At 37.4% G+C, this 13,573-nt stretch overlaps 1 protein-coding gene across 4 annotated transcripts in view; it reads right to left on the reverse strand.

Annotated features, from left to right (window-relative positions):
* Positions 1-2,770: 2,770 nt before the first annotated feature.
* SRBD1 (S1 RNA binding domain 1) overlaps positions 2,771-13,573 on the reverse strand; it is a 261,168-nt gene continuing 250,365 nt past the window's right edge. For all 4 annotated transcript variants that reach the window (XM_004447327.3, XM_023588117.3, XM_004447328.4 and 1 more), the window contains exons 20-21: positions 7,411-7,595; positions 2,771-3,688 (exon numbers count right to left, since the gene is read on the reverse strand). In XM_004447327.3, the coding sequence (XP_004447384.1) occupies positions 3,399-3,688; positions 7,411-7,595 (475 nt within the window). In that variant the 3' untranslated portion in view covers positions 2,771-3,398. The remainder of the gene's footprint in view (positions 3,689-7,410; positions 7,596-13,573) is intronic.

Raw genomic sequence — 13,573 nt, forward strand, 5'->3', positions numbered from 1 at the left:
TCAATAAGAAAACAAGACCAATCCAGAGATTTTCCACAAGCTCCCACCACTGTATCTTCCTACCTACAAGGGCCCATATTCAATATTCTCTCCTCCTAAAATGGATCAATTCTTTATATTTCTATCTTAGACCACCATCTCTCCATTTGTGCACTAGATTCCATCCAATCAAGAATATCATTTCAGCAATTCTCCCGTCTCCATCCAATTTTCCTGTTTTACTGGATTGTTTCCATCTGGATACATTGTCAATTCTTCTGCCTTAAAGAATATATATATACAAAACCCTTCTCAGTACAATTTTGTCCTTCCAGCCAGTGCACTATTTCTCTTCTTCCTTTACAGCCAAACTTCTGCAAGTATGGTCTCTATTCACTGTAACCAGTCCATCTCCTCCTACTCTATCTAAACCCACTCCAATAAGGGTTTTACCTCCTCCATTTATCTAAAACAACTCTTGTTAAGTGTTAATGTAAGCAAAACATTTTTCCTCGTTAACATCGGCTCATCTTTCATATCCCAACTCAAATCACTACATTTTCTGACTTTTCTGACCAAGTCAATCTATTACATGCTGTCACCATTACATCACTTATCATGGTTGTAATTTTAAATTTTATGTAAATTTTTGATTGATTCTTTTTTCCAACAGATTTTAAACTCCATGGCAGTGAAGTCATTTTTTTCTATCACAATTGTGCGTCAATGTCTAGCATAATGCCTGACACACAGTTTGCCACCATTAAATGTCTGGGGTAAGAATGTTTTATCATCCTTGTCCTCATTTTAAATTTGGAAAAAAGGAGTCCCAGAAGTAAAACGACTCGCTGACAGGCACATTAGGGAGGAGTGGTAGACTAGGGATTAAGACATACGGACCACCAAGTCCCATGCTACATTCTGGGGTTACAAAGATGAATGAGATGTGCCCCCTATTCCTTCAGCCTAGGCCTCAATGAACCCACACCATGTTTGAGATGTACAGGACAAACCATGCAACCTAGTGCAATATCAAGTCCTGCTTGGATCCTGGAAAGGCCTAGCTACCAGGTCAACAGAGCTGTTTCACACTGTCTATTGCTCTGGTTCCTGTATCTGAAGTGTCCAGGAAGAGGGTCTCTTTGCAAAAGGGTTTCCTTGAAATTATATCTCAGGGTTCAAAATAAGACTCTGCAGGTGCATATCACTCATCACTGATCTACAAATTATAAACCAGAGATAATGAGAGCACTGGAAAAAGTGGGTAGGCAGATTAACTGAAAGTTATAAAGTTAAGGTCCATAACAAGGAAGTGGATGTGGCTCAGGTGATTAGCTCCTGCCTACCAAATGGGAGGTCTGTGGTACAGTTCCCAGTTCCTCCTAAAGAAAACAGCAAACTGATACAATTGGCAGGCGCGGCAAGTTGACACAACAAGATGACGCAACAAGAGACACAAGAAGAAAAACATAATAAGAGACACAACAAAGCAGGGAGCATAGGTTTCCCATGCCTCTAAAGAGGACGAGCAGGACTGTGAGCTGGCGCGATGGGCAGGCTTAGAGAGCTGATGTCACAAGATAATGCAACAAGCGATACAAGAGGAAAACATAATGAGAGACATAATAAAACAGGGAATGGAGGTGGCTTAAGTGATTAGGCACCTCCCTCCCACACTGAAGGGCCCAAGTTTGGTTCCAGGTTCCTCCTAAAGAAACAAAGACGACGAACAGACACAGCAAGTGCAAACAACAGGAGGTGGGGAGAAATAAATGAATAAAATAAATCTTAAAAAAAAAAAAAAGACCCATTACCAATTGAAAACAAGAAAGAGAGAAAAAGCATTTCAGAAATGAAGTCAGGTAAACAGGACTTTGAGTTATACAACTTTTAAGAAACCTAGTGTTGGGGATTGAAACATGCCCCCCACAAAAGGCATGTTCAAGTTCCAATCCTTGGTCCTATAGGTGTGATCCCATTTGTACACAAGACCTTTGAAGATGTTACTAGGTAAGGTGGGCCCAAACTGAACGAGGGTGGGCCTTAATCCAATATGGCTGATGTATCCACACCATCTAGAAGGCTATATATTTTTGGGAATAGCAAACCATCAGGTAGAACTGTCATGAAACACACAGAGTCATCACTTTGTAAGTGCTTACTACTGCTAGATGTTTATATGGTTTATTGTCCAAAATGGGGCTCTTTGAGATAAAAAGAGGTACTATTAAAATTATGCCAGGACAATAGGTGTATACTAGGACTGTCCCAGGCAAATCCGCAGGACCAGTATTCATTCTCCACTCATTACATACAGAAAGACCCAGGTATATTCAGTCATGTAAATGACTTCATTAGCTAAATCAACAACAGCAGCAGTTGTCAGAATGGACATGACATTATTCCAGTGTTGGGGCCCATTTAAATCATTTTAATCTTGAATGGTTATGCTAATACTTACCATCTCCACTGAATAAAATCTGTGTAAGTCACTTGCTTTTTCTACTTGTTTTTCTTGCCCTTCTCATGTGATCTACATCTAATTTCTAGGAAGGCCATTTTTTAAAAATCTCCATTTGAAGTTTAATACTGATGCTTAAGAAAGAAGATACCCTTCTGTGCTAAGCTATGTCAAAATGGCCAGAAAGTAATTTTTAATACTTCCAGAGGCTTCCCTCTACCCCAAAGGCACAGTTGTTTTATATGACATTGACATGAATATGCATAACACCTTATTTTCCCCAGATTGACTCCTAGGGTCATTCACTGAATCAACATAGCAAAAACAAAGTTCACCAGACACAAAATTTTATTGTGGGGATCAATACATATGTCCTTCTGAGAAATGTTTTTGAGTCATTCACTTTATGGTTACATACAAATCAGGATCTCTTTTATAGGTGTTATTTCTGATTTGGGTGGCAAGGAAAATAAAGATTATTGAAAAATCATGTAGTAAGTCCAAAAGGCCTGATAAAAAAAGAAAATCTATGTGATGGGAGGATTAAACACTGCTAGCCCTACTGTGTCAAGACACAGTGTACATACAATTCAAACCAAGAAAATAATCCCATACAAGTCCAGCAAGGCAGCTGCTGGCATGTAGAAGTGAAGCAATCTGTTATATAAAATGCAAAAAGAGCCAAAGATAAATTATAAAAAATAAAATTCTGATCAGAAAATCATCACTATATGAAGTCACATAAGGATGTCTATTAGGTTATTTTCTTTAGTGGAAAAAGGAAAGCAAACTGTTAGTTTTCTTTTTATTCAGGAGGAAAAATTAGTGTGTTGAAAATAGTCTTATATTAAGTGAACTGTTTCTCAGTTGCTATATAGAATTCACAAATGTCCGAATTATTCTTGTCAATATGTAGAAATGAGGAAATAAAATCAGTGTTTGGCCTTCAGTGGGATACTCACAATACCCGGATGAGATCCAAAGTAATCCTAGATCGGGGGATATCAATGTTGAGTACTTGGACTTCCACTCTTTCCCCAGGGCCTAGTCCAAGACTCCTTCTCTTCTTCGTTTTAGAAAGTTTTGCTTCTGTCACATTTCGTATGGGAATCAGACCTGATCTCCCCACACCTATATCCACAAAAATTCCAAACAGAGTGGCATTTTCCACTTTGCCTGTAAGAATAGTCCCAACTTGCAGATCTTCTAGGCAGACTATGCTTCTCTTGAAATCAGGTTTATCAAAATCTGTAAGGGAAAAAAGTGTAAATAATAAGGTATTGTACTTCCTAGACACAGTATAAATTAGAGAATTAGCATTTACTGAATATCTATTATATGCTCAGACTAGTATTAAGCACTGAGGAGACATTAAAGGGACCAAAGACTCGGGCAGGCCTTCAGAGAAGAATGAACCCTTGTTGGAGAAATAGCATTCACGCAGTAGAAACAATTCAAGAAAATACTGGAACACTTTCTTTTCCCCAAATACTCTCTCATCACATGTGACCATACATAACAGGATCGAAAAGAGTAGAGACTCTTATTTTCCTCTTTATGAAAAGGTGTTAGGTGTTGAGAATATATCTTCTCAAAGACTGCATAAGGCTAAACCATAAACACTGAGAAAGTTGGAGACAAAGGAGTTTGGGAGTTTTTTCCCCAGTGCCTGGATTCTCATTTAAAGGTGGAAGAAAGTAAGTCAACTTTTGGTTAAATGTGGATGAAATTCAAATGTTCTCTTCTCATCTCCCATAATAAATTTTGAACTCAAGAGTAAGTTCTTATTCATTTCTAATATATTTACCCAATCAAAATTTATGGATTCTTGATTATCATAGGCTCAGAACCTAGATCACCTATTACCTAATCTTTCAATTCAATTGATCAGGTATTTATTAACCCCTATTTTTATCTCCCAGCTAGGCTCTCTGTTGGGTGTAAAGATATAAAGATGAAGACACTTAGATTTCTGTTCTCATGTTCCTTACAGCCTTCTCTTCTGGATAATCCCAGTGTACATTTCTCTGTTCATTAACACCACCCTCTAAAAGGTGGGTATAAAGTATAACAAGGACTTATCATGACTCTAGTAAAAAAAAACCAAAACAACAGAGTTTATGGTGGAAAGGTCAGAACTAACAGTTTAAATGGGGGTTTTAGATTATCTGTGGATTCTATTTATCATGCTCTTCTTGGCCCCCTTTCCTAGGATTACTGAATGTTGCCTATAATAACAAAGAACACATTCTATGCTTGGATCTCCTTTTACTAAGACCTCATCCCACCCTCCATTCCATTTCCTTTTCCTCCACAGCTTCTGGCCTTATCGATTACTTGCTAAAGCTATCCTTCACATTGGTACTAACAACTGGCCACCTCTTTTCTTTATTCCCTTCCCTCAATTGAACCATACTGAAACTAAGATTTTTTTTGAATTCAAGTTTTTCCTGTAAACCAAAACAAAAACGCTCTTTAAAACCAAAATTTCCTTTCCTTCAGGAAAAAAAAAAAAAAAAGCTAAAACTGGGACTGATTGTGCAGAATTCTGCTTAATGATGAAGCAGTGAATTCCAAAATTAAGAAACCTACTGTAAGATTTGATTACACTGGGCAAGGACTGTGTCAAAGCAAGGTGAAACAAAGTTGTTGATCAGGGCTAGGGGCAGGAGGTCTCTGAGGCCCCATAAGCATGGTTTTATGCTTGAAAACTCTTTTCTCCCCCATCTTTTTTTTTTTTTTTTTTTAAAACAGAGGTTCAGCTGTTGCAGATGCCCCAAGGGTTCTTGATGAGCTGCTTAGTTTAATTTTGCAAGGAAGATCAGAATCAGGAACTACTTAACATGTTCCTGAAGACAGCCTTGACCACTGAGAAGCAGAAAATCTATGTGCCATGCAAACTTTGACACTTGGTTGTCAAAGAGGAAATTAACTAGCAACTAGAGAATGTTAATAAAAATGGAATTGATTATGTCACTGAGAAAATAAGAGACAGAATGAATATGAAAAAAGGATGAGGCACTAAGAAAGGAAACATTTTTGAGAAAAAAGAGAAAAGAGATATAACAAATACTGTAATAAAGAAACATCCAAAATAGTATCTGCTCCTTCAAAAGAATGGCTCATTTGCCTTTCCCCTTGTGGATGTGTGAAGTAGTAAAAAAGTTCTCAGACATCTTAAAAATTGTGACTCACAGTAGGACAGAGGACAGTTTGAAAGTTTGTTTAAAGACACTTATTTGAAATGTCAACTGTCATATTGATAAACATTGCAGTAACTAGAAAGGTCAGCCTAGAATCCAAGTACATCTGTATTTCTGCTCAACTAAGGACATCATCAGGTAAGGACATCTACTCTGCTGGTTGTTTAATTGAACCATATGATGTGAGTGTTGATCTCTGCTGAGTCTAAGTATAATTGGAATAATAGAGCAATCAAAACCATGAAGGAAAAACAAAGATGGATAAGAAAACCCAGTGTAAGAGACTTGTAGCCAGATCACATTTGTCAACCACCTAATGTGATGGTCTAGGCATATCACCCCCAAATCCTACTCTGTTGAGAACAACTACTCTATTTAGTATTCCTGCTAGTTGATGTCCATAGAATCCAAATGAAAGAATATCAGGTCCCCAAATGGAGGGTGATTCACCTACTGAAACATTCACTTTGTGCGGATGACCTTCTTTTCTTTAAAAATTTTTCTCTTTTTTTTGTCTTTTTTTTTTAAAGATACATAGATCACAAAAAATGTTACATTAAAAAATATAAGAGGTTCCCATATACCCTACACCCCAACCCCCCTACTCCTCCCACATCATCTACCTCTTTCATTATTGTGGCACATTCATTGCATTTGGTGACTACATTTCGGAGCACTGCTGCACCTCATGGATTATAGTTTACATTGTAGTTTACACTCTCCCCCAGTCCATTCAGTGGGTTATGGCAGGATATATAATGTTCAGCATCTGTCCCTGCAGTATCATTTAGGACAACTCCAAGTCCCGAAAATGCCCCCACATCACCATCTCTTCTTCCTTCTTCCTGCCCTCGGCAACTACCATGGCCACTGTCTCCACATCAATGATACAATTTATTTGGAGGACCTTCCTGAGGTCTCTATTTCCATATTTTTGGAATAAAAACTGGGTGTTTTTATTTTATTTTTCTCCAATTTCTCTTTAAAAGTTTTAATCCTATAGAAAAGTTGAAGAAATAGTACAATGAAGTCTCTGGGTATATTTTGAAATTCCCTTAAACCTTTTCAAAAAGCATGTCTAACTATGCTTTTTTCATTCAGCCTAAAACATGGTGTTATCAAAACTGGCTATGAGATGCGTGTGCAGATTCACTTAAATCTCAGCGGTTCCTTTTCAAACTTCCTTGGGAAGAAGGACATTTGACACCTTGATTCTTTTACCAGATCACTGCTCTCAACAACTATGGCTGTTATACTTCCCTTACCATCTACTTGTGCTGAAAGCGGAGAGCCCTTTTAATTAGAAGGAAAATCAAAAGAGAGATACTGTCTTCTGTGTCCAATGTGTAATCCAGGAACATTGAGGACAATAATTTAGGAAGAAGGTTCACTTTTTAGTTTGTAAATTGAATCCTTTACCTTTGGATTGCTCGACTGTGGGAGATAAAACCAGCTTACAAAAGGATCATGAAAAATGTATGCCTCCATGCATGCAGCAGTACATGTGTGATACATTTAGTCTAATGCAATGGAAAATAAGCCTGGGACTACAAGTCTGGAGGCCTGGGTTCCAGCTTTGGCTCTGGACACTAACTGTAATGCCTTTGAAGGAACATCACTATGCTTTAAACATCACTATCCTTTAATTTTCTCACATATAGAGAATGCTACCTGTTTCTTCCATGGCATAGGATTGTCGCGAGGATCAAAAGAGATAATGTAAGGTTTGCAAATGCAATGTGCTGTAATTCAAGTTCTGTTGTTTACCTGTTCGAAAGTCAAAGCTTTCAGGCTGGCTAAGACCATCCATGATGACCTGTAGAGTATGTACTGTTGTTTGTAATCTTTCTGAAATTTTCTCTATTCCTTCCTTTTCAAGGAAGAAATTTATTTTTTGTTGCATTTCAGGCTTTCCAATCTCACACAGTGTCCCTCCAATGAAAAATAAAAACCTGTAGTGGGGGAAAAGAATGCTTATTAATATTATTTATTTACCAATCTACTTACACAGGTCACTCTAAAATTTATTCTCCTCAGATCCATACAGCAACCAATCAGCCTTAATTGAGCACCTACTATTAGGTGCTTAATTGAGCATGTCCCATGTTGCAAAAGGAGATCTTGGAAAAAAGGGGAGGTGGATGTTGCTTCTTGTATTATTTTTCAAATGAAGCAGCTGTTTGGAATCAGCACTAAAAACATTTTACAGAGTAATGATTATTTAGCCTAGTATCATATATATTTTCTAAATAGGGCTAACTATATTTACCTCATGTTTCCTTAAATTTCAATTAGGAAAGGTGATTTTAATTTAAATTAGATAATAGGCAAACAATGAATTGATGATACCCAAATCCAGCAAAATATATACCAATCATTCCCAGCTTTTGACAAATTAAGTACCACATTCACGTGTCATATCATTGCTTTTTACTTTCTTTTTTTTTTTTTTTAAAGAGTTATTTATTTCTTTCTCTCTCTCCCCCCCGCCCCCCCCCCCCCCCGGTTGTCTGTTCTCTGTGTCTATTTGCTGCATCTTGTTTCTTTGTCCGCTTCTGTTGTTGTCAGCAGCATGGGAATCTGTGTCTCTTTTTGTTGCGTCAGGTCTCCGTGTATGTGGCGCCATTCCTGGACAGGCTGCACTTTGTTTTGCGCTGGGCGGCTCTCCTTATGGGGTGCACTCCTTGCGTGTGGGGTTCCCCTACGTGGGGGACACCCCTGTGTGGCACGGCACTCCTTGCTTGCATCAGCACTGCGCGCGGACCAGCTCCACATGGGTCAAGGAGGCCTGGGGTTTGAACCGCAGACCTCCCATGTGGTAGATGGACGCCCTACCCACTGGGCCAAGTCCGTTTCCCAACTTTTTACTTTCGTGCATCTATGATGGCAGTATTATCTGTGCAACATGCCAGCAAGCCTAATAATTCTCAAATTCCATCAATAGCCATGCTTCCCATAAACTAAATTATATCAAGTACATCTGTATTCAGAACAAGAGAAAAAAAGAATATGAGGAGTATCAAAAAGAAAATTCAATTTTCTCCCCAAAATGGAAGTAATTAAGAAGCCAAGGAAGCCTTTCTTAATTTCCCTCTGCCATGTTTGCCAGTTTCCTTGGTTGCACACCTGCCTCTCAATTACTTAGCTTTGGGGTTCAGTAGTAAGTTGATAAAGAAAAAAACACAAAGGGTTAAAATGCATTTCACTTCAATTTCATCTGAATTTTGGATTGTGGCTTACTTCCTTGACATTCCTTGGCTGGGTATTTTTCTATGTCATTAAGTTCCATTTCTATGATTAATGGCACTTTAAAAATGTCAACACAGTAGACAGACAGATAGTGATACTAATGCCCTCAAATCCTTTCCTCTAAGGATGCCTCTGGAATACAAGAAGGGAAAAAAAAAACTGTTGGAGGCTTGCCTAAAATCAGAATCGGGATCCAAATTTGTCAGGTTGCTGCATCATTATAAAAGGAATGCTTCTGACAAGTCTTTTTTGCATTGTCGTATTCAACCAAAAGTCTTTAGTGAAGATAACTGAGTATCTGTTGGAGGAAGCTCTCTCACTTTCATTTAACCAGAAAGTCTCTTTGAGCCCACACAAGCAATAACACTCTTACATTTCTATAGCCTCTCCCTCTTTGGAAATGAGTTTTCATCCAAACTAGTGACCAGTGAGATACACACTAAATCTGTGTGTCCATGGCTTCCGCAGCCCAGGAGAGGCAGCTGGTATCTGTTAGTGCTGATGGATAGGCAGTAATACCCAAAGGCCCTGGTGACAGGGAACAACTGCTGGAGCTCTGACTGACAGGGCAGATGTCACATGACAACCTCTGCCCACAGCCAACTTCCTTACACAACTTCTTAAATAATACATGCTCTGCTGAGCAGGTTTTTCTGGTATTCATCCTCTTGGTTTTATTAGCCTGCAACTGGCTATTTAGCAGAATATCTTTCAAATCCCCCGATTCTGGCTTAAGGCAATCTGTTAAAATACAAACAAACAAACAAACAAACAAACAAAAAAACCGTGTATTCATGGGCTGTAAATCAATAACCTTCAACAGTATTTTATAATTAATAAAGTAAGAAAATGGCATAAACTTCCCAAAACACAGTACAAGTCTTGGCCTCATAACAAAAACGTCACATCAGCAGGTGACTTGGAGTCTTAAGATTGTGTATGTGTATGTCTGTGTGTGTATATGTGAGAGAGAGAGAGAGAGAGAGAGAAACTACCTGCTATCAAAATGACTTCCACATAAAGAATTCTATTAATAGCGATTGCAGATGTAAGAAGAAAATTGGTCTGTTTAACCTGGGTGCATATTTCATATGTCATTTTCATTCTCACACACACATGCCTGAGGGCACTGATAACTGAAATCAATAAAAAAGCACCAAATTGTACTCCTTGATAATACTTCACATTGATCAACTCTAATTTTAAATGGCTACTGAACGTCAAATGCTTCTTTATTTTGAAAACTTTCTTAAAGCTATAAGTTGCAGGAAAAGGAAAATAACAAACAAGTGGGTAGATAAAACTATAAAATGAACTTGGAATAGCATTCAGATTGACCTCTCCTTGTTGGATTTCAAATATATTCAACTGTAGATGATAGAAAACAATATTTTATATTCAGCAGCTGAGTAACTCAATAAGCATGTGTTTATTAAATATCCTAAGAAAAAATTATTCTATAAATTCTGAATTTTAACTTGAGAATTGAGTGTGACAAGTTATACTCAATGCAATGTTTTGATTCTAGTTATGTATTCTAGTTCAAAAGTACTAAATAAAAACACATTATACATCATGAAACTTGGAGCACAGAATGTAAATAAACATGTACTGATAAATATGTGTGAGCATTATGCTAGTGCGTGATAGATGTTTCTCACTGAATCCTGACAATAATCCTAAAAGGCAGATATCATATAGAGAAGAAAAACTGAGGTAAAGGGAGGGTAAGTAATATATGTGTGGCCCAAGGCCACACAGCCACTCTCACTAACTGGAGTTTCACGCTAAAGACCATGTTCTGTCCACTCTGCTATTCTATCTCTCTAGATTACATATGGTAGAATAAATACTAGATATTGACTATTAACACTCACATATATTAACTGTAGCTATGACAAAATTAAAGTGCTATATTTGGTTAAGACAGAAAAACATAATGCTTTTGATAACATTTCACTAACAAAATTTAAGGGCAGATTACTTTTAAACATTAACACTAGCCAATCTCACAAAGAAATTATTATACACATATTTTAAATAGAAATTATTATACACATACTTTTAAATAGTTATTAAAGTCATATTTTCATTTTCTCCACTGTCTCTGGGAGATTTTTTTCAGTTTGCTAAGGACTGCTGTTTGAGCCGCTGTTTTTATTTAATATGTAATTTCATCCATCTTACTTAAAGACAGAAAGTAGCATAAATGCAACAAATAAGCACATCATGTCCTTTTAGCACACATCTGCACAAAGTTAAAATACAGACCTTGCAGCAGAGATAATGCTTATTTTTCAACCAGAATGCTATATAGTCCAAAATCACTGATATTTTCAACAGAAGCTTATTACAAATGCAAGGTTTTACTCTGCACCCCACAAGTCTTAAAGAATGAGAAATTCTTAAGATTTATAAGACTTCAGACATAGCCATTCAGGCTTTATGTAATCATTTCCAGCACGGAGATTTAAGAGCTGAGGACTTGGTTCATTACATTAAAGCAACATGATAGCTTACAGAGCACAGAAGAGCCTTGGTGATGGAACACAATTTAAAAACAACTTAATATTAGCATGTGCTTTGTGGGCAAAACACTTGATTTATAACTCCACACTGAACCCTGCTATAAGGGCAAAATCTTCTAGTTGCCAATTTACTCCCAACACTTTTAATAAACTTTCATGTGTGTTTACTTTTATCTAGTTTTACTCAGTTTTAAAGGAATTATATCAATAAACAAAAAATTAAATGCAAAAGCATACTCCTATTATATATATATGAGTGGGTACAGAGAAAGTAAGTTGTAATTTGTAATACAGGTGGATATTCAATGATTTAAAAAGAGAACTTACACTCAGAGAAAACCTGGCCTTTTAAACTGTGATTGTAGATATAGCAGTGGGATACAAATGAAAAGTTCAGTAATAATATGTTACTCTAAAAACATGGATATTATGTTTATTAAATCTCCTGCTCTTAATATTGAAGTCCACATATGAATTCAAATGTAGCAAAGCAGAAATACCTGCTATTCCTTTTATACTCTCTGCAGAGAAGAATTTACACAGGTGAGAATTTAGCAGTACAAATTTAGTTCGCCTTAAAGAAAGAGTGCTGGCTTTATCACATCTGAGGTTTCAGCATCAAATAGAAGGGGCAGCAATGTGACCTGTACTTTAATCATCATCAAAGAATCTTTTCAAACTTCTAACTTCATTAAACCTAGATACTGAACTAGGCGAGATTACTTTAAAAATCTTTGCTGGGGCAAAATCCACAGGTAAATTCCAGCACAGTATATTAATGAAAGTACCCACAGGACTACCTACGTTCCTAGAGGAGCTGGGAGACATACAGTGAAACAAATATTTAAATGGCTTTTCTCAGCACATAATCAACCCCAGAAAGTAGAACAAATATAATTCTCCACAAAAGTTATGCTGACTGGCTTTTAAAAATGTAATATGAACGTGTAAAAAGATCATTGCTGGAGAAGGCACAAGGTGTTTGATGCTGGATATGTGGGAGTACCATATATTGTATAGATGAATTACTGTGATCTAAAACTTTTGTGAAGACAAACTTATTAGGAAAAAAAAAAAAAGAAAAAGAAAGGATGTAGACACTGAGGAAGAAATGGAAGAAATTGCCTTTCCACTGTATATACACTTACAGCAGTGAAAAAAGGCAAAATATCAAAAACAAAGCTTCTTCATTTTTTAATTTTTGATACCCCAATTTATTTTTACTTTAATTTTTCTAAATTAGTATGTATTCTATATCTAACCTTTAAACCCATCACTATAATCCATTTTACTATTATTGGAACCTGGCAATATATTAGGTTTCATTTTCGAAGAAGTTTTGATCACAGAGAGATGCAACTATGGAAGGGGAGGAATAATGGTGTGGGATGTTATTGATAGGGGACACATGATTGGAAGTGAGTTCTCCAGGCATGTATACAGGGTACATAAAAATGTTTGGATATTTTCATAGTGGTTACAGTTAAAAACGACAACTGAGGGAGTGCTGAGTTCCTAGTCAGGGGAGCTCTATCACATTCCCCAATGGAACAGCAACAATCTCCCAAGTGCAATGGCTAAGACCAATAAAGAAGGATGGTCCAACAATGAGCCCTTGAAACGAATGACTATGCTTGTAAGCCTGTGCGCCTGAAACAAGAACTAGGCCTAGAGCTGCAGGGTGCCTAAGCATTACCTCCCGAGAGCCTCCATGTTGCTCAAATGTGGCCACTCTCTAAGCCAAACTCAGCACATAAATGCATTACCTTTCCCCCAGCATGGGACATGACTCCGGGGGTTGAGCCTCACTGGAGCCGAGGGATTACTATCAAGTACCAGCTGAAGATGTAACTAGAAAATGACCTTGAATAAAAGGATCAACTCAGAACAGAATATCTCAGCCTACATGTAGTATCAGGTGTCAAAAATGCTTTTTGACTTTGAATAAAAGGGGGAAATGGAAAGGACAAATGAGTTTATACGGCTAAGAGTCTCCAAAAAAGAGTCAGGAGGTCATCAGAGGGGTCGCTCTTATGCACCCCTCAGCAGGGTCGCAAATACAGCCAAAGTAGATATAAGCCCAGGTATTGGTTCTTCTGAGGGCTACAGAGACCCACAGGTTCTATGGTCATGGCAGATGGAGTTCAGTGCCA

This window comes from Dasypus novemcinctus, chromosome 17 (genome assembly GCF_030445035.2).
Source record: "Dasypus novemcinctus isolate mDasNov1 chromosome 17, mDasNov1.1.hap2, whole genome shotgun sequence".
NCBI lineage: Eukaryota > Metazoa > Chordata > Mammalia > Cingulata > Dasypodidae > Dasypus > Dasypus novemcinctus.